General features: G+C 29.0%; 1 protein-coding gene across 1 annotated transcript; it reads right to left on the bottom strand.

Moving 5' to 3' along the window:
- Window positions 1-1,027: 1,027 nt before the first annotated feature.
- On the bottom strand, window positions 1,028-22,701 carry mRpS30 (mitochondrial ribosomal protein S30). The gene is made up of 7 exons (XM_075364461.1): window positions 22,083-22,701; window positions 18,029-18,170; window positions 12,355-12,679; window positions 9,723-9,893; window positions 6,034-6,237; window positions 3,588-3,817; window positions 1,028-1,286 (listed from the first exon to the last, which is right to left on the bottom strand). The coding sequence occupies exons 1-7, from the start codon at window positions 22,529-22,531 to the stop codon at window positions 1,110-1,112; spliced, it is 1,698 nt and encodes a 565-aa protein (XP_075220576.1). The 5' UTR covers window positions 22,532-22,701; the 3' UTR covers window positions 1,028-1,109.
- Window positions 22,702-23,079: the final 378 nt, after the last annotated feature.

Genomic DNA, 23,079 nt, shown 5'->3' with positions numbered 1-23,079 from the left:
TTACTCCCACCTAGGATACTGGTATTCAGAAATTTTTCTGGAAATATTTTATGTTTCTTGAAAGAATCCACACTTACTTCTTATCCAAGAAACAAACTTAAGTTTCCAAAATGGAAACCCTTTCTTTGATTAAACAAGGCATTTTAGAAAAACACAACTGAAATAACAACACTATATTGAACAGTTAACAACTGGCAGCAATACATGAGTTTAGTACCATACAAACCAATTGTGATGATTGTACCAGCAGTGTTATAAATGACAGTCAAAATGCAATTCAAGCCAGCTGACTTTACATTGTTCACCCACTATAATCTTAATAGAATATTTTGATTCACTTTCTCAAACATTTTCATTACGTTGATGTGAACTCTGTACTAAAAATAATTTAATTTTTTTTTTAAATTCACAAAAGCATGATAAAAACTTCCTTTTATTTTAAAAGTGATAATCCGAATTAAATATATAACTTAGAAAACAGAACTGCAATTCTACCTTATCATTAATTGGACTGCAACTTAGCTCAGCAGCCAGTGTAGTTACAATGCTCAATGCCACCAACATAAGGGAAAATAAACATTTTTTGCTAAATGTAAACAAAAGGTAAAATAAACATTTTGCTTTTGAATTAAAAAAAAACCAGTTCACATGGTTGACTGGTGAGAAGAGCAATGTACTAAGTAAGTCCTGTAAAGCTTTATTATTTTTCTTCACACCATGACTGAAGGCAAAAGGACGTAAATATTAAAAAAACTATGTCATTGAAAATTGTATGGCTGGCTTAACCGCAAAAGCCGAAATATTATTATATTAATAACTCAATATACAGCTCTCCACATCGATTTTATATATAAACTTAAATAGATTATATAAATTATTGCAATATTATTAATGTTTGTGTAATTTAGCCTTTACATCAAATTTCCACTACAGTTCTCCAAACTTGCTATCGACCACAAACAAAAGTAGAAAACCAATAAACAAAGTTTTATTTTGATGAAGATCAACAAAATGGTAATAAACAACAAAACTATGGAAAAATTTTATTACTATTTGTATGAACAAAACAAAAATAATGAATTGTTAGATAAAACCAATGAATTACATTTTTAAAATGCATCAGGAAAATAAGTGTTACAGTTCTTCTGTTTACGCTTTAACGGATCTCTAAGACTTTTCGGTATATAACGAGGCAAGTAATCATTATATTTTCTTTCAGTTATCGGATGCTGCCACAATTCAAAAGGCCTAATTCTACGATCCATTGGACGTGTCATGAATTTTATCTGAAATAATAAAAAACATTAATTTAGTATATACTTAACACATAGATTTGAGAGAAAAGTTTCTTTCAAAATTACCAGAAAATGTTTAGATCTTTGAAATAGCACAACAGATTAAGAAACAGCATTGAAAATATATTACTTTCCAAGAAGTGTGTGGTTTGCAAAAACAGGAAGGATTAGTTGACTCAAACAAGTGATGATAATGCAACAAATATAACTCCTGGATAGGATATCAAAGAGAGGAAGGGCAGTCTAGAGTGATTATTATAATAATTAAAGGAGAGCTGGACGGTAAGTTTACAAAGTTTTGAGAAAAACTGAATAAGAGGAAATAATGGAGATGTATTATAGAGGAAGCAAAGATCCACCCTGGGCTGACGAGGTTATAATTAAGTAGGGCTGACTGCAACTTTACTAAAGTACTTTGTACTGCACAGCACTCAAAATCATCATATACCTTCTCGCAGCTTACTACCTATGAAAAACAAAAACTAAAGGTCACATGAAACTGTGATTTAATTTTTATAACTTTCAATAAAAACAAAAACCTTCTAATCTAAGAGAGTAACAACATTTTAAAAAATCATCTAATGAGATATTATTTTTCAGTGAAAATTTATGCATTCTTCTAGTAAGCAAATTTTACAACTTTACAAATTTTACAAAAGAATAAGTTCACAAAATATCAATAAAACTGCATGTAAGGAACCACAACCAGTGTGCAGCAAAATTAAGCAATTGAAATTTAACATAAAAGCAATGTCCGTGTGAATGTTTATCTGTTAATAACTGTTTTAAAGTTTGAAAAGGTTTTCGATTAAAACATTTAACAGCAAGAATATTATTTATTCTCATAATTCTTTTCTTAATAATCCATTGTGAATAGGTAAAAAGTGTTTTGTTCAGAAAACAAAGGGGATGCTGAGTTGTTATTAAGAGATTTTTTAACAAGAATATTTAGAGATAAAAAAATCATCAAATTGTTATTAATTAATAATTATTTAATTAAATGATTTGAACACATAACCTATTAAATTATATCAAGTACATTAGGTTAAAGTATGCTAGTATTCAACTGGTTACACTTTTAACTAAGTACAAAAAAAAACTCTAAAACAGACAGAAATCGTATATGTGTCTAAACACATAAGACACTGCTTTAGGGAAGTACAGTTAAAATAAGTCAGAAGAAACATTAAGTGTTACTAATAGACTGGCAGAAGTGAAAAATGATTTGAAAATAAATAAGAGCAAAGCAAAGGCAAATAAAAGAAAGGGTTTTTAATGTTATAATTTGAGAACATTACATAATAAAACTGAAAAATAATATTAATTTGGCAGTCAAATTACAATGTTAAATGTCACATAAGCAAGACATTAATGACACAATTTGAAAAATAACCTTTAATCACAAAGGAAATTAACTAAAAGCTGTTTGAAACATATTTTTTAAAGATTGAGTAAACTGAAATTACAGTTGCCATGTTTAACAACACAAATTTCATTACTTTGAAAGCAATACTTTTTTTTTAAAAACCTTCAAAAAATTAAAAATATTTTTAATTTATTTGCTATTATTATTATTACATTAAAAAGAAAATAATCACTTTTTTTTAAAAGTACGAAAAAAATAATAACCATGTGATGTATCATAAAATTATTATATGTTATTTGAAAATATTAAAATGTGTTACATATAGCTTTTTGGGAGGAATTTTGGTCTTTTTTACAATGAAAAGAAAAAAGATGAAACGTGTAATGTTCTAGAGAATTCTGTCCTTTTTTCAAAAAAATTATAAAATTACATAAGACATCAACAGAATGCTGAAAGAAAGGATACAATTATTGTAAACTCCTTAATAGTAGAAAAATGTACAAGTAAATAAATAACTTGCACAGAAAATATACGTTTGTAAGAAAATTTTCAAAGGTAAATGATAAATACATCATATTTAGAATTCAGAGAGAAAACTTTTTAAATATTTGAAATGAATATAGTGCCCTTGATGGTAACAAAATATGGATGTCAATAGTAAAGCAAAGAGAAAGACAATAGGTGCAGCATTATAAAAGAATATTTAAAATAAATCAGTGAAACTGTAATTAAGAATTACAAGCTGAAATAGTTACATATTCTTCTTCCTGGTTTAGAATAAGAGAAAAAACATTACCTTATTTCAGAGCACCTCTACTTCCAACTAACAGAACAATTTAAATCGTTTTACACATTAAATTACAAAATAAAAAATGATACTGCTTATCGACTAAATAATTGATAATACACAATCTATAAACACTCACCTTATATATCCATTCCCAATCAAAAATTTCATAAGGTAATTTCTCTCGCGGTCTATTTGAATACATATATCTGAATTCATTATGTAACCATTCACGGCGTTCATCAATGTCAGTAACTTCAGATACATAACTTTCATTTGGATTGACGAATGGTTTCATATCATAATTACGTTTTGCTGTTTTGTTCATATACATTGATATTAATCTTAATATAACATCATCATTCCAACCTGAGAGAAAAAAACTCAAATCTTAAGGTTTTTAATGGAAATAAATATTAAAAAATAAAAGTAAATGAAATATAAATATATGTCAATTTCTTAAACACTTACCGCTATGTTAATAAATTATTAAAAAAAGTGAAAATCCATCTTACCAGCAAATTAAATGTATTTTCCCTAGATCTTTCAGTCCTTAGACCATCATCAGGAGAATAAAATAATATTTTATTCTATTTTATAATATTTAATTTTTTATTTTATTTATTTAATTTAATTTTTCTTAATTTATTTTATTTTTTTTATATTTTATAATATTTTATTTTATTTTGATTAAAACAATTAAGCAAGCAGTCATGACTGTTTGCTATTTATCAGTACCGAATTCAAATGTAAAGTGTAATCTGGTGAAACAAAGTGAAATTAACAGGAACCATGTTATAAGAATGATATATTATTTATTTAAATTACTATGTCTATATCTATACTCATGGCATGTTTAAACAATTTTATCATCTTTAAAAATTTTTTGCTCATTAATTAACTTTTTATCAATACTGTAAATGTGATATTTTTCTAAATTAGATGTATTATAATAATTATAATAAATGTCTAAAATTTTCATAAATGTATTTGGATTGTATGTTTGACCATTATTATTTAATATATGTTTAGCAAAGTTAGAATTTTCTGTTGCTCATACAGAGAATTTACAATTGGTCATACCGATATATATCATGTCACAATCTTCACGTCCCTAAACTAATAACTCCTTGTTTATCAAAATCATCATCATCATTATATTATATCATTATTAGTAATATAATTATTACTAATATATTTAATTAATTTATTATTTGTAGTACATGCAGGTGTAATGTTAATTTTTTATACATTTTCCAATTTTTTTGACTAAATGGAGTGTATTCATTTTTTATACATATTTTTTCGTTTTTATCTGGTGATGATTTGATACTGCTATATTAATTTTATTATTTAATCTATTTTATTTATAGTATTAATATTATAACCACTAGTAAGTAATAGCAATATTTCTAATTACTTCTATTTCTTTGTTTAGAGAAATTTTATTATGTAAGGTAATGTATGGCTCTAAAAACAGCCATCTTTTGAGACCATGAATGAAATGAATTGTAGTTATTGTATCATTTGAAGACAGTTTACGATGTATTTCTAATTTTATTTTGTTATTTTATTACTGTTATATATTTTTATATCTAAAAAAATATAAACAATTGTCATTTTCTATTTCCACAGTAAATTTTATGTGTTTATCAATTTTATTAAATTTATTTAATATTGTACCTGATTCATTATTTCATTACATACGATTATGGAGACACCAACAAAACATTTGTACAACATATCATGTTGGGTTAGGATTTTTTTAATATAAGTATCTTCTAAAACTTATAGGTATATTTCTGCCATAATAGCCGATAACGGTTCACCCATCTCTAAACCAAAAGGTTGTTTTTAATATTTTAATTTTTTAGCTTTATTTCATAATATTATTTTATTCTTCTGACAATGGGCTAAGGACTGAAAGATCTAGGGAAAACACTTTTAATTTGCTGGTAAGGTGGATTTTCACTTTAATAATTTTTAATAATAAATAAATGTTATATAAAAAATGCAATATATGAATCATTATTAAATTTATTTTAATCTTAATTAATGATCTTAAATTAATCAGTACCACTCATAAGACAAAGAGAAAATTTTTGATACCTTTTTCTTCAGAAAAATTAAGTAATTTTTAAATGTTATAAAATTAATATTCAAACCACATTTTATTAATTTGATATGTACTATTATTTAGCTATGCCAAATGGTTATTTTTAAAGATAAAATTAAAGGTATAAAATTACCAATTAATACACAATGCAAAGTATTCTATAAGGCAGTCCAAACAAAAAATGAGAAGTTAACTTAAGATCCATTCAACCTCTACAAATGAACTGACTAGCATTTTTTCACAAGCTACGAAAAAAAGAAAAGAATGAGCAATAATGTTAAGCATTCATGCCACTATTTTATATAAAACCTATATTTTATAATTAATGTTTTTCTAACATTAATGGAACAGTACAGCACATCCCTTTTATAATTCACATGTATTTGTAGTGTCATTCAGGAACCTAAATTCTGTAAGTAAAAGCATGTTACTTAAATTGATGGTATGAGTAAATAATATTATTTCTTACCTACAAATTCCCTTCCTTTTACATGATCATACAATTTAATTCTGGGTGTACCGTAACATAAATTGCATCGTTCATTACTTTCATAATAATCCTGATGCATCAGCATAGTATTCAACTGATATAAATAAAATGAAAACGACTGGCCATCTGTAATTACATGCTGAGTAACCAATGGGTAGACCATTTCATTGAATGTTGAAAAACCTGAAATTACATAGGTAATTAAAAATAAGTAATTTAAATAAAGAGAGAATATAAATGATAACCCAGTTGGTTTTATTTTAAAATAAAAATAAACAATTACTTTTATTGTTTTATATTATAATATACTGAAATCAATAATTTTTCAAAGGATTTGCTTTAAATTTTAGTTAAAAATTAGTGTCAAGTAGACTGAAGTGATGAAGATATTAAAGAAGGCTTTTGGTGAGGATGTTTTGTTGACATTGGGATTTTTTAATGGTATGAACAGTTTCAAGCCGTGAAGACAACAACAGGGTTGAACATCCTTACACATCAACCAATGAAAAAACCAATAAAATAAAGAACATTGAGATCAATAATCCTTGAATCATTATTAGAGAAGTTGCTGAAGAGGTGGAATCTCCTATTATGGCACAACTGAAACAACTTTGACTGACATTTTGGATATGAAATGGCACCCTATAGCCTTTTCTTGTTTCCACTGATTAAATAATAGTTAAAAGGACAGTGATGTGCGACAATAAATGAAGAAAAGAAAAAATCACATTTTGATACAGCCAACTTTCTTGGCTGTATCAAAAAATGCTTATCACAAATGTTTTAAGCATTGGATGAAACACTGACACATGTGCTCCATTTTTTCAGGACTACTCTGAAAAGGACAATACCATAGAAGAATAGATAAATCCTTTTTGATAAAAACTAAAGTTTTCATTATTTTTTAACATACCTAAAATTAAATTACTTTTAAAAACATTTCTTAATGAAGTGGACTGATTCATATAATCATAAAAAATTAAAAAAAAAGCATTTTATAATAATGGAGGGGTGGACTTTGAAAAGTTCACGTGGAGCTACAATCAACATTTAATCCAGGTCAATCCCAAAAAACACAACTATGTTCTTATACTGAAATAGTTCTTTCAAGCCAATTGGAAAAAAACTTCAAGTAGTGTTCATACTTATAATTGACTAAAATCTTCAGATTATACTGACTTTGCAGCTAAAAATTATAAACTCATAGTGTTAAAAATACAAGAGAGGTTCCATTTTATTTCCATTAATTTTCAGCAGTTTAGTCCAATTTTATTTCACAGCTATCCCTCAACACAGAAAGACATAGTAAAATACTACAACATAAATTTCCTTAAAAATTAGATCCAAATTTATGCCTAATATAAAAAAAATCACCAAAAGCTTTAAACAAATATTTCATGTTAAATCACTTCTTAACCATTCCTTTCTCAGTTCTTTCTAAAGCTTTACATTTTTGAACTAATTATTTCCAGTTACTGTCACTTTTCCACCTACAATAATCCTTTCCTATTTGTACAACTTAAATATCTGAAAATGTGAAAAGTATGAAAATTACAAGCAGTAACGCTAAAAATATAAATAGAAAAGACTGACAATACCTGTCAGTCTTTTACTTTAAATACCTTAAAGTAAAATACTTATTACTTAAAGTTTTAATTATATGAAAGTAAATTTGGTACTAAAAAAAGTTTTTCAAATCTTCTTTTACATCTGTTATCAGCATATCACATGTACTCTTAAATGATTCTACATACAAGAAAGCAATTTTAATAATTAATAGGCTGTTTATATTTATCTAGCTTTTATTATTCAAAATTAACATTTTGAAAAAAGAAAAATCAATAAATGAATCAATTTTCCACTATCTGAAAAAAGCTTGTAATTTTTCAGTCAGCTCATTTCTGCACTTCTTTATAATTCTCCCAGAAATAGTGGAATTAGAATTTCAATCTCCTATTTGAATTTTTATGCTTCATTCAATGTGGATGAATGTAACTACAGAACTTGCTTTGGAATCTTTATCACTAAACTAAAAATTTCATTCAGCGACTTTATAGCAAATTCTATCAACAAATTCAGAGTTATTAATTCCTCTAGATCTTTCCCTGTAAATTCACTTCATTGTAAGTATACAAGTCATGAAATATTAATGGGTGAATTTTTTTAAATTCCTCTTTCGTAATCATATCATAAATAATGTTTCCATTAACAAACTATTCATACTGTCAAGTCTACTATTCTAACATGAAAAAAACATCCTTTTATAACTTTCTCAAAGCACTTATAGAAGTTCTCAGAAGAATAGATAAGATACAGACATTATTATTAAATAACATGAAAAAGAGAAATGCAGCACATTTTTAGAGGTAATAAATATGGTCTCATGAAGTTTAAAATTGAAGGAGGGCAAGGGTTTGGTTGTTAAAGGTTTTCATGATTTAGAAAACAGCAGTTTTACATTTGTAATGTTGGATTTATGTGAGGCTAGCTTAGAATAGAGATGATTACCTCCAGTGAAGAGATGGTATCAAAAGAACTGTATGCTATACCAATTACTACTATGTTGTAATCTTTACATTAAACAATTTTTGGTGATTTTGTAATGCACTTAAATTCCAAAACTCAGTATGCTTTGAGAATAACTACAATCTTTGATGATCATGTTAATAGCGATTTTATATTTAGTACAAACAATAAAAGGTTACATTTTGAAAGAAAATTTTATTTACTTAATTTTTGTAGCCAGTTCATACAACTACAAAAAAACTGATGTGGACACCACATGACTTCCTTGTATGCCTATTAAATTACATGAACACATTTTTTTTAAATGAGAAGTACATAAAATTTTATTTTGTTAACAACTTCTGATATTTTTTCATATTTATTTTTTGTTGTTACTGATTATTTATTGTAAAATATTGTTTACTATCAGAGGTTAATAATTATTAATAAATCAATATATTTAAATTAAAAAAAAAAGAAAGTTAAAAAAAAGGAGGAGAAGTCCGATTCGAACCGATGTGCCTTCCCCTTGTAAGATCCAAATATTTCATTAATTAAAACTTCATTTGGCTATAACTTTGGAACCGATGAAAATAAGCACCACTTATGATATATTGTTGAAAAGCTCTTATAAGGGCTTATTACTGCAGTTAAGAAAAAGTCTAAAATCCAATTTTTTTGGATTTTGAGCTTTTTTGGACCACTTTTGGTAAAGTCGATTGTAATCAAAAGGATAGGTGCAGAATTAGATGTTACAACAGTCCTAAATCCAAAATGTCAACAATCTGTGCCTAATAGTTTTTGAGTTATGCGAGATACATACGTATGTACAGACGTCACGCTGAAACAAGTCAAAGTGGATTTAGGGATGATCAAAATGGATATTTCCATTGAAATCTGAAAATTGAAATTTTTCGCGACCACAATACTTCCTTTACTTCGTACAAGGAAGTAAAAAGCTGCAAATGACAAATCTAGGAATAAAAGGTGATAATTATAATTGCTAATTTATCAATCAATATTTTTTTAAATTTACAAAAAACTTACAATGTTCATTTCAAAGATCTAGTACTATACTTTCAGTATAACAGCCAAACAATTACTTACAAATATATACTTTTATTGCTTTCATTTATGCTGAACAAATATTATAAATTACATACCTTGATAAGAAGCAAGACCATGTAACCATGAGTAAGCTGCTAATATGGCCTGGGCATGAATAGCCTCATTATGTTCATCTATACCAAAATGAGGTGGTCGAACTGACAGATGGTTACATGAATGGTATGATAATAATCCAAACTCATTAGTATCATTTCCTGGCCAAAAACCTAAGAAACAACAAAATATAAAAGTTGTTTAATTTATATAGCTTACAGTATAAATGTGATAAAATAAAGAACATAAAATATGACTTATCCCCATTTTCAATTTGTTTATAATAAAAGGAAAAAAGGAAATTAGAAAAAAATTTCAAAGCAAGAAAACAATTCAAAGAAAAAATAAACATTTTGTGATTAAAAATCTCTTCTACAGCAATACTTTTCAACAACTGAAAATGGATAAAAAGAAATAATGAACATTCATTAATAGAAATTAAATTCAATCTGAAATTAAATAAAAATGCTAAAAGATAAAAATTAAACAAAACACAAAATAATAATAAGATAATACACAGGAAATTGGAAGATTTTTTTTATTTAGCAAGTAAAATATCAAGAGTTGATTAACATACACAATGAGAGATTACCTGTAGTCCTGCAGAAAAAGAAAACACAATACAATGGAATTTCAGAAAGTTCTTGACCTGACACAGAGACTACACAAGTATGATGAAATGACTATGTTATGTTATTTGTCAAGTATGATCCTTTAGATGGAATGCTATGAAGTTTCAGATGCAAGGCATTTGATTGCTTCTGGAAAATGGATAAACTTTGAAGTTAGAGCTGTTATTAAGTAATTGTTTTAAAAAGTTTACCTTACTGGATGTAAAAAAAGTTTAGATTCCATTTTAAAGGAATTCTCTTCATTTTCAATTGTAAAAAAGCAGGTTACTAAATTTTATTGTGAGCCATTCAGGTCCAAAAAATCACTATCACCATCAAAATTATTATAAAAATTCATAATACTTTATTAAATGATCGTCAAATGAAAGCACACAAGCATACAGACATTGCAAACATTTCAAAAGATCACATCCACTACATTTTAAACAATATTTTGAGTATAAAATAACTTTCCACTCTACGGATGCCACAGTCTACCAAAAACAATTTGATTGATGTTTTTATATTTAAATAAAATCCTGCTAAGTTTCTTTGACATTTTATAAAAATGAATGAACTATAGATTCACCGTTACACATCGAGAACAAACAGTTTTTATCTTCTCCTTTAATGAAAATTGTATTCTGACTCTTCGATTGGTTTTTTCGCTTTGTGTTGTGATGAATAATTTTCCATAAGGTTTTCGAAAAATCTTTTGCTATTATTAGTGCAAAAGATGCTATTAGTTTTGCTTTTATTTTTTTGTTATTATTTTTGCTTTTATTAATATCGTAGGATTTAGCCGCGCGAATAACCTTTTTGAAGATCTTTCTGTAATTTCTGAAAAAATGTTTGAATCTTTCATTTTGGTTTTGTTTGATGTTCATATAAATAGAATAATAAAACTTTTTTTTTTCTTGACACAAGAATACCTGGAGTCATCCAGGAATTCTGCTCTACTTTAAATATATTTTTGAATTTTTTGAAAGGTCAACAGATTTCTAAATAATAGTTAAAACAATTGTAAAATTTATAAAATTTCTCATTTAGGCACTTACATTTCTGTAGGAAATTCCAAGTTTCATTTTTAAGTTTGGAGTTAATATTTTCTTTATTAATTAATCTTTTTATTGTGAAGGTTGGACTTTCTATTTCTGGCTTTCCATTAAACTCATCCTTCTGGGTGTAATGGTCCGAAATGGCAGTTTTCACCACAGAAATTCAGGAATTTGGGATGTTTGTTATGACGTTGTCGAGAGCTGTTCTCGACGTGGGCGTCACTCTAGTTGGCTCGTTCCAATTTAAATCAAAAGTGTTCAGAACATCGCGAAGCTGCAGGGGTCAGCGTGGTTTAATACATCTATACTGAAATCACCTATTAAAATAATTTATTTCTTTTCAAAGTGAGAATGTTAAAAGATTCAAGTTTATCAAGAAAAGAATTTGTATTTGATAGTTGGTTTGGTTGGTTTTGATATATGATTGAAATAAGGACATTTGGTCCATATGTTTGAACTGAAGTATTTTTGAATTTTCATTTCTTTTAGACCATAAAAAATGATCTAGAGTACATCTTGGATATAAGCAATATGAGCAACTCATTTTAAAATTTTCACTTTGGATTGAAAACTTGCTTAGAGGATGAAACATTATTATTATTTGAACCAGAAGTTAAAATATTTCTTCCATCACTTGGCCTAAAGATTGTTTGTACATGGAAATAGATTTTAAATGGACTTTATACTTCTTGAACATTCTTTAATGAATATTAATATATTCATTAAAGCTGTTATTCCTGAAGCTGTTATTTTATTCAGAAAATTCTATTTATTTATATTTTTTACCTTAACTGTCATACTTTATATTATTTTGTTAAGATTGGCAGACATTAGAAAAGGAAACAGAATCAAATTAGTCAGATTAGTTGATTCTAATTAATGATATAAAAGACTGCCGAAAATTCATTAATTAACTACCACTAATTAATAAGTTCACTTTGTATATAGCAGAAATGTATACATACCTGGTACAGATGTACCAAACCGCCGTTTTTTTCCTAGTCCATGAAAATCTGGACTATAACGAACTTCAGATGAAATAATTTCTTTTAGATCAACAGGTGCTTTAAGATCATCTGTTACTGGCTCAAGTGGTAACTGAGAGCGTAATTGTAAAATGGTTTCACCAAAATATTGAAACCAATGTTCAAGTTCTTTTCCAGCTTCATTTTTCCATTCAAATGGAATGTCATCACGATCTAATTTCTCTGTTCTTATTTTATGTTCTTCTTCAGACCATTTAAAACCACCAACCTTCCAAAATGCTTCTAATCTTGGATTGTAATCAACCTTTATACAAAAAAATTTAAAAAAAAAGGAAAATGTTTTGTATTAGTACATGAACATAACTCAAAAAAAGGAAAAATTAAACTTTAACACAGACAATACAAATTTATTTTTTAAGAAAAACCATAGTTTTTAAAGATGAATTAGAAGTCTTAAAAAATTTTTTTGTGATGGATATATTATACATAGTAACTCAAATTATAAATAAGATTACACAATAAAAATTAAACTCTATGTGAAATATAATTCAATAAGCAAATAGAATAATATAAGCAACATTTTCTTATTATGATTATGGTAGCTTCTACTTAATTTAGAATCAAAATTTTATTAATAGAGCTGTAATAAAATACCTTGAAGGTAACACATATCCTCTAGCAATTTTTCAATTTTTATATAAAATTACTACTATTAAGTAACTACCTCTCATCATATTACTTGCCCTAATGATTAGAAAGAAAACCTCTCCTCTTTTAAAACGATTAAAGAAAAAAAGGCAGGCAAGAGTTGAACAATTTTCCCAGCATGAACACATATACATACAGCTGGAAATTTCTATGGCTCTTTTGTGTTTTTTAGATTAACGTGGTCTTGAAACATCAACCTTTCCAAAATTTTGACCGACCTCTAAATTTTCCTTGTGCTAGAACAGTTCCTTGAGTAACACAAAATAACATTTTTTTCCTTGATGCAAAATGAAGTACTGTCATTAGCACCTGAACACAATATTTATATAACAAACAATAAAATTTAAAATATTAACCTAAAGTAGGAGATACTAGAGATGATTGTATATTTACAGCTAAGAAAAGGCAGTAAGCTCTGATTCCTAGTTGAGTAGTAGATCTCAGATGTTCCTGATATCGATTAAGGTATAAGATATAGGTAGGAGAACACTCCATCAAAAGTAGGACGATTTGGTTGCACTTTAATGCAAGCTACATAGGAGCAGATAATTTGGTTTTGTCTATTCCCAAGGGATGGCTCAACAGTGTCCACTAGTAGACTTACCGCAGGGCTCGAACAAAACACACCTGTACCCAGACAGATGAATGAATGGTGAACTGCATCGAGCATCTTGAAGGAGGTAGCCCATGCCAACAAATATGTCACACAGTCCTAATCTAAGCAGGAATGAACCAGAGCTCAGTAGAAACACAACATGCATACACGATCAGCTCCCCAACAAGTATTTTGATAGAACTCTCAGCATGTCTAGCATTTTTAGACATTTTACCTTCAGCTACTTTAAATGTGTTACCTATATTAGCTGGTCAAACCACAATCCAAGAAATCTAGCCTGCATACATGTTTCAACTTGTTCACCATTTAAAAATAGTTTACGGTCAACTTGTTCCGTCAAGTATAAAGGGCAAATGTATTTATCTTTTCAGGAGAAAACATGAATTCAGTCCTTTATCACCATGATTCTAGACAGGTTATGTGTTTTGGAGCAATCTCTTGTGTCCCTTAAGTCCCAGACGCAACACAAATTGAAAAATCATCCATAAATAAACAACACGTAACAGTTTTTCACATACAATTTGTTTACTATTTATGGGTATGGCAAATAAGGTAACACTTAGGAAACTTCCCTTGGGTATTCCATTTTCTAGTGTAAAATTGTCGGATACCGTTGTTCAAAATCGAACTTGAAAGGACTGACTACTGAGAAAATCCCTGATAAATGCATGAATATTCCTGTATACCCCATTCATGCAGTTTATTTAGGATTCCTCTCCTCCAAGCCATGTCATACATCTTTTGCATATCGAAAAATATAGCAACAAGGCATTGACAAAATAGTAAGGCATTTTGAATGGCAGATTCAAGAGAAACTATAAAATCGATAGACAATCTGCCTTGACAGAATGTGCATTGTTCAGGAGCAATTAGGGCATTTCTCTCAAGGTAACACACTAGACAACGGTTTATCATTGTCTTCATTCATCACCTTGCACCAAATACTAGTCAAGGAGAAAGGATGATAGGTCTTTGATTGAAATTATGTAAAGCCCTGTGATGATCCCTTAGTGCATTCCTGTGGTCTTCATCTCACCAAGGAACAGCAGGCAGATCACCTTGGCTTTCCAGATGTTAAAGGGATAAATTCATTTGCTCTATTGAGTATAAGGTATAACTTGGTTAGTTGGTGGATCGAGCTACCCACTCTTGTTGTATTGGTGAAAGGAATCCTTGTATCTGATCCAGTCCACTTTCTGAACCACCCATCGGCATGGCTGACTCTGAGGCAAATCACTATTACAGACTGAGATTACAACCAATTTGCGACTGCTTCCAAATAAATTTTTGGAAACACACCAGGTAAGATGTGGAAGTAGGCCTGCTGAACACAACGATAAATCAATGTACAAAAATGTACCTGATGAAGATGATAGAAATGTGTATGACCCATCTTTCAACAAGTAGAAATCTAAGTTCTGCCTCAGTCGATCAACTATAGTGCCTCGGGAAGAATATGATGATAAGCCCCATGAATAGTGATAGGCATTGAAATTGCCAATTATTAGGCAGGATAAAGGAATCTGTGAAACAGACTGGACAGATCATCCTCATTGATATCAGTATTTCGTGGAAGATATAAATTACAGATATTCATTTTAAATGCGCCAATATCTTCACTGAGACTGCAGGGATGTTTGTCATTAGCAGAATATGTGCGGCTAGTATGATTTCCTTCAGGAAGAGCCACACCTTCATGCCCTGTTTGATGATCACATCTTTGGCAGATATAATCGTGAAAGGATAGATCAACCTGTAGACAAAGGAGTCTCCTGCAGACAATAATAAAGAATTTTCTTCGTTTATTAAAATTTCAATATCCTCACTGTGTGAACGGAGACCACAAACATTCCATTGAATAATATTCATAGCCATAGGAAATACTTTTACCTGTTATATTTAGAAACTCTGCATGCAAATTATTTATCAAATACTATCCAGTTTTTCTTCTTGGATTTTATGACCTTCAAGAAGCGCTTTGCTTCTTTGGGCAACTTCACAACTTGAAAAGCATATAAAAATTTATTGAGATAACTTACTGATTTGGCTAGGGTTTCATTTCATAGCAAAACACTTAAGTTTTGACTTAAGTAGTTTATTAGTATCGAATTCAGCCACCAGTGCTATCATCAGTGTTGTTAAAAATGGATACATTTACTGGTGTGGAAAGTGCTTGCTATATGATTTGCAGTCAGCAACTGCACTTTAACATAATATTCATAGAGAGTACAGTAGGAAGCCTCCTAGTAGTCTTATAATTTACTCTGATATGAAACCTTCGCTGAGACAGGTTGTTTTTCTTCTGGACAGAACAGCCTGTTCTTCTTCTAGGAGGCAACCATAAACGGTATCATTTATCTGGACATGCCTCAAAATGTTCTAATTCATCAGTTAAGATGATGATGGATGCCATTACTATCAGCAAGACGAGGAGCTATCTCACTACAACTTAGAAGTCTGAGATTTTTCTTGATACTCAATTCCCAAGTCAGTGGATTGGTCACAAAGTTCAACTGCATGACCGCCTTGCTCCTCAGATTTGACTTTTGGGTTTTCAATAAAAATTGGGTTTTTGCCTGCTGATCTTATTGAGCTAAGACTTCAAACTAACGCCGCAACTGCGGTGTTAACGTCTGACTTGCTGGCTACTGTCTGGAATGAAATCGACTTGGGATGTATGTCACATTACAAATTGAAGCCATATTGTGCCAAAGTGAATGTTGGATGACAAACTAGATGTGTTTTTCTACAAAATGAGACCTCAACTGAATCTGTAAGTTATCTCCATAAATGTTCATGTGCTTTTAAATTTGTGAAGTCGTTTTTGAATCACCCGTTTTATGATTAATACCCAGAAACTACGTTAATATTAAAAACAAGAGTAGAGAATAAAAAAAAATAAAAGTAAAAATTTTCTCATAAAACAGATCTTCAACCACATTACAATAAAAAGAACAGAATTCAATGACTTCAGTGATTTAAAAAGACCTAAAAGAAAAGCAACTTTCAGAAAACTGGATAGATTTCTTCAGGGTTTTCCAAGAGAAGTAGAAAAAAGAAACCAACAACTTCTGGTCAGAATAGAGAAGATAAAAACAGATCTAAAGAACAAATTACTGGAAGACCAATGTTGCTTCACGTGGTAAACAATTAGCCAAAGTAAAAAAAATATTCAAATAAGCTGGGTGGTTCCTTCCTCCATCTTGTCGGATATTTTTTTAACAATTTACAAACTGCAAGCAATTTTTTTTTTTTTAATTTCAGTTGAACAAGAACTGTTGCATATAAATTTTGAAAGTAATCAAAGAAAATTTTTATAATGAAAAATAAGATAATTCACTTCTAAGTAATAAATCTGATCTAGTACCTGGAGGAACACCAGATGGTGATGATAATTCAGCTTATACGCTATTAATCAATAACAATATTATTAATAGAAAATATTACACTAACAAGAAAACAAATAAAACCAAACAATTCAAACCGCAAAATTTTCAACAATATTCTTAATATGTGCCTACGACTTAAAAAACAACTGCTGATAGTAACATCAGCTGTTAATGTCAGGCTGTGTAACTTATAAAGCACCAATTACTGGAGGATGACCACAAAGAAAAACATAAATGAAAACATTTTGAAGTAATATCTATAAAATGTTTTATCATGCAATTTGATTAAGTTTATTGCTATAAAAGCTTCATTAATACTGTTGATATATAAACACCTTGGATATACTTTTTTGCAATTTTTCAAATAATTTTCTAAGTTAATTAAAAAGATTAAACTTGAAAATTACACAGCACATATTCCTTAGGGAAGAGCTAAATGTTTAATTCCTCTAGTACCAAGCTTTTTCAAAACAGAAATTTGTATCAGCATTTTTTTCAAAATTGATGATCATACTTTTTTTTACAAATAGGATTATTTAGGAGCACATATGACTTTATCTGCATAGAATTCCATGTACAATTCCATCTTCAACTCTATGCAAAAATAAAATCAAAACAGATTTTGCCAAGCTTAAACTTTTATTTGATCATTTTCCCACTATATGAAATTTCTTTTCTATTTCAATATGACATTTTTTCTAATACAACTCTATGCCTTCTCCTACTACCTCAAACTGAGTTCACAGCTCAATAATCACAACACTTGAAGTATATCAATAATGACCAAAATGAAGTATTTAAACAACGGCATCTAAAAAAAACTTTAACTCTGATCACATCCTTCTTCTTCACTATGAATAGAAACCAATGGTAATTTTCAATTATCTATTATAATTTAATTTATTTTCTATTAATATATACAGTGGAAAAAATTACCTACCTCTGCATGAATCAATTGTGGCACATATTGTATCAAATTTACAGTCAAAATACGATTTATCTGATTTATAATTGAGTTTAGTCTGAAATTTTTTAACTGTACTTCATCAATATCTTCAAGTGGTTCTAATTCATGTCGATGCCTGACACAATAACAAAAATGAAACACTATACAGTGACAATAACCAAATTATATAACATTTTAGGGGGCTTCCTAAATAGGAGGCATGTATTTTTTTCTTAAATTTTAACCATATTTTATCATGCTGACCAATAAATTTCTTCTAAAAGCAACATAATTTACATAAATATTTGTGTACAGGCTAAATATAAATAAAAATGTATAACTAATATGATTAATGGAGCAAATGGGGCTTTATAAATAATAAATTAGACACAACAAAACAGAATGCAAACATTGGTTCCATAACTTCAGGCAATAACACTTTCTGTATATGACAAAGTTTAAGTAATAACCTTATTACATTTTCTTTAGGCCTGTTATGCTGGGTTCACTACTCGGCTACAAAGTAGAACTGCAATACACAGCTATATAAAGATTACAAAGGTATATTAGTTGCAACAAAAAAAAAAATAACAGATCAATAACAAAAATATTACTTAATAAAAAGTTCCAGAATAATTTAATATTTATGCAAAATGTTCAATTTTAAGAGTAAATAAACAAAAAAATACATAGGTTATGTAAAGCAAATAGGCTTAAAGCAACCTATTACCATTCATTCAATATTTGATAGATTACTGATTAAATTTAAGATAAGTTGGAATGTCAGTTGCAAGCCTTAATAAAATAATTAGCAAACTGCTTCTACCTATGACAGCTAATCAGCTAACACTACACACCAAGAGTTAAATTATGGGAAGCATCTTGTGAAATGCTATTTGCAGTGCTTCTGTATGAATATGACACATCAACACTGAAAAAGAAAAGAAGGAAGCATTTAAAATGTGAGCATGAGGGAATTTTGGGATAATTAAATGGACAGAGTAAAAGATGAGAATAATGAGGAGTTAATAATAGAAGTTTAATCAGTATAATTCAGAATTGAAAGTTAATTGACTGGGACATAAGAGAGAAGGGCTGAATAAAATAGTCCAAGAAAGATCAGAAAAAGGTGTAAAGAAATGAATAAAAATTATGGAGACTAACATAATCCATAGGTCTCCCTCAGGGATATAAACATATGATGCAATACCAGAAATAGAATAATATGAAATAGTAATCTAAATTTACAAAGCAAGCAAATCCATTCTAAATAAAAAGCTTTTAAGATGTTTACAACAGAATTTTATAAGCCAGTTGATTGAATAAGATATGAATACAGATAGACGAAGGAAAAAACTTGTGATGGAATCTTTGAACAAATATTAAAAAACATGACAGCCAAAAGAAACATTACCCTTCAGTATAGGATAGTTAAAACCCACCGGGTTGGTCTAGTGGTGAACGCGTCTTCCCAAATCAGCTGATTTGGAAGTCGAGAGTTCCAGCGTTCAAGTCCTAGTAAAGCCAGCTATTTTTACACGGACTTGATTACTAGATCGTGGATACCGGTGTTCTTTGGTGGTTGGGTTTCAATTAACCACACATCTCAGGTATGGTCGAACTGAGAATGTACAAGACTACACTTCATTCACACTCATACATATCATCCTCATTCATCCTCTGAAGTATTATCTAAAACGGTAGTTACCGGAGGCTAAACAGGAAAAAGAAAGTATAGGATAGTTAAAGAGCAAGCATGTGACAATTTTGTATATAGAATATATTTTCAAATATTTTAACATGCATTATATATATATATATACATATATATATATATGTGTGTGTGTGTATGGTACTTTGTGTGTGTATTCTACTTTTCAAGGAGATGCCCGCAGCCGATCTGTAGCTAGTCAGTTAGTTGTTAGATTGCGCCACTGAAAGGAGAAAATAAATTAAAATCATAATACAACTTTATAAAATAAATATAATCTAACCAAACTTAACCTCGCTCACTTCACTTGCTAACCTTGACTAGCGACCAAAGTGGGTGTTAAAGTTAAGTTTGGTTTGTTGCTTACATTTATACTTTTAGATTTATTTATTATATAAATTTATATGTAATATATTTATTTAGTTATTTATACAAACTTATTACACAGTACACCTTCAATTTACACGGGTGTTACAGTCCAGGTAACCTGAGAAATTTCCAGGTATAATGAAAGCGTGTAAATTGAAAAGGTTAGGTTCTTGTTAAGTTATGCAGTAAATTACTATACTTTATTTTACTATTTTATTATTATAGTATCACTGTATTATTTTAATGATATTACAGTACAACATATGTATTTGTAAGGAAAAAATATGTACTACTTTATTTTCTCCTTTCAGTGGCACCATCTAACAACTAACTACAGATCAGCTGCAAGAATCTTCCTGAATAGTACCACACACACACGCACATGTATATATATATATATATATATAGTTTATATGGCCTATGACACTCCCAATAATGTAAGGATTCCACCATGGGGTCATATATCTAAATATATCTGAGCTGCTACAGTGAAACAAACATAATACATATATCCTAAACACATTACACTCTTTTTTGGGCAGTCATGTAATAAGGTCCATTTCTAAATATATCAGTTAATTTCTGTTATGGTTTGGTTTCATCATGATTTTGTATTACTACTAGCTAATACCCTGTTTGAATTTTGAAAATCAGAAGATTGTTTGCAAAGATATAACAACATTTCCAAATAACTAGTGCTATATAGATTGTGTTCTTGTTAGATAGAGTGTGTACCTGATGCATGCAAAAGTTAGCCTTTAACCTACTAACAAATTCTCCGTTTGAATTTCTAAATTGTATGATTGTTTAGAGATATTATAAAATCACCCCATTGAACCTCCCAAAACAGCACCCCAGGGGCACTCCATTTGTTACCAGTTGATGGTGATGATTGGTCTAGCCTCGCACAAGGTGCTCGCATTACCTCACCACTGTAGCCTTACACAGAGTCCCTATGGGAAGCCATTATTATTAAACAGAATTTTTTTAATTGATTTAATATTATTTTATTTTATTTCATGTAAATTTAATCCTATTTTTTTTGTAATATTGTTCATTCAATTGATTTGAATTATTCAGTTCAAACCCAACCCAGCTCACATAGTGATAAAGGTTCACAGTTCAATAACCCAATTCATTAAAGTTTGTGCTTCAACCAGCAAATTTCCACTGCTACATTACACACATTACGTTTTAATGAAAAAAAAAGTAAGGTAAGAGTGTTCTTTAATTCTATACTTTGCCGAGTGGCTGACTAAGTTTATATTATATAATTAGCTAGAATCTAAATTTTTATATATATAGAGCCTAAGATAACCAGTAATGTAAGAATTCAGCTAATGAGCTGCTACGGGAACAAACATACACCCTAAACACATTACACTCCTTTCTGGGCAGTTGTGTAAAAATAATGCTTTTACATGGGAATTCTGTGTAGACACACAGAATGGAGTAAAATCTTACTATGCCATTTACTTATATATATACATTCCAAGTAGATGAAAATGGGGGATATAATTATAATACAAATTAAGAAAATATATCAAATCTTCTTCAAATTCTATAATCTTGTTTGGTGTATGCAAACATATACCAGTTTTATTAAATATTAAGTCATGATTTTGCAGAAAGTACATAATGTACAATTATCTGAAAATATAGGGGTATACTTTTTTTGTAACTGACATTATAATAATGTAGCATAAGTCACAAATACAATAAGAAAAACAGTTACATAAACCAATTGCATTCATAAGCCTTTAATTGAAAAGATAACAAAACTAAGTAATGTAAGATGCACCTGTTATACAACCGAATAGAACAAATTTTTTCATTTTCAAAGGGGGAAAAATGATGAAAAACATAACAGAATATAAAATATTAAGTATAACAGATAGTAAAACATAAATCATCGTTATAAACAAACAACTAAAATACGGATTAAGAATATGAAACAATCTACCTTACCTTCGTTCAAACAACTCAAAAAGTATAGCATCTTGTATTTGTGACTTAATGACGTTTACCAAATCTTTAGGATCAATATCAGGGGTGCAATTATTCAAGGGAAGCGTTAATGTTTCTTTAAAATGAGTCCTAGTCACATACTTTGCAAACGGTAAAAAATTGTACGGCAATTCTCCTTCCTTTAAAACTATTGTTTCCCAACCCCAATATCTTGGAAAATTAAGAGCCATCAACTTTTCCTCTATCGTATTTAATTTTCTATATTTTTCATGAAGGGTAAATCTTTCCTTCTTTTTAAGAGCAGCAGGTGACAAATCTTCAATAGGCGGATAATTCGGCTTAGCGTATTCTTCGACAGCTGAAGATAGGTGCCTACAATATCTGTATTTTTTAATACCGTAAGTTTTCAATAATCTAAAAATAATTTTTGATTTACACGCGGGAAACATTTTTCAAAGCCGTAAAAACCACAAGTCTGTAATGTTCTTGAACTAATTCTAATACAAAATTAAATCATTACACATAACCTACAAACAAACAGAAAAAAACACCATTATCTGGAACGGGCTTTACCAAATCACGCATTAAAGACGTCCCCTTCCATTTGTTTGTTCACCAATACTGCCACTTTACCGACACAAGATAACTTTAAATTTGATTGTAAGCTATGATACAAGTTTATGTTTATTGAGTACATTTATAATTTTTATTAGAACCTTACTTTCATATCAATTAAAAAGCTCTTTAACAGTGAATAAATCATAAAAGATATATAGGTTGTGATTATATTTGCCAATTAATACAGCAAACCTCGTAAATAACACTCTTAACATTAACAAATTTTGTTTAATAAGTGATGTTAAAAAAGATTATTTAAAATTGTAATCTGTGGAAACAAAAAAGAATATATTATGAATGAAAGACAGACCTGGCGATATATACTTATGCAGTATATATCCAGGCAGACCTGGCGATTACTTACTAATATGAAGTTAAA

Source organism: Lycorma delicatula, chromosome 4, assembly GCF_047948215.1.
Source record: "Lycorma delicatula isolate Av1 chromosome 4, ASM4794821v1, whole genome shotgun sequence".
In the NCBI taxonomy this organism is placed as follows: Eukaryota; Metazoa; Arthropoda; class Insecta; order Hemiptera; family Fulgoridae; genus Lycorma; species Lycorma delicatula.
This window is presented reverse-complemented; position numbering and strand designations above follow the sequence as displayed.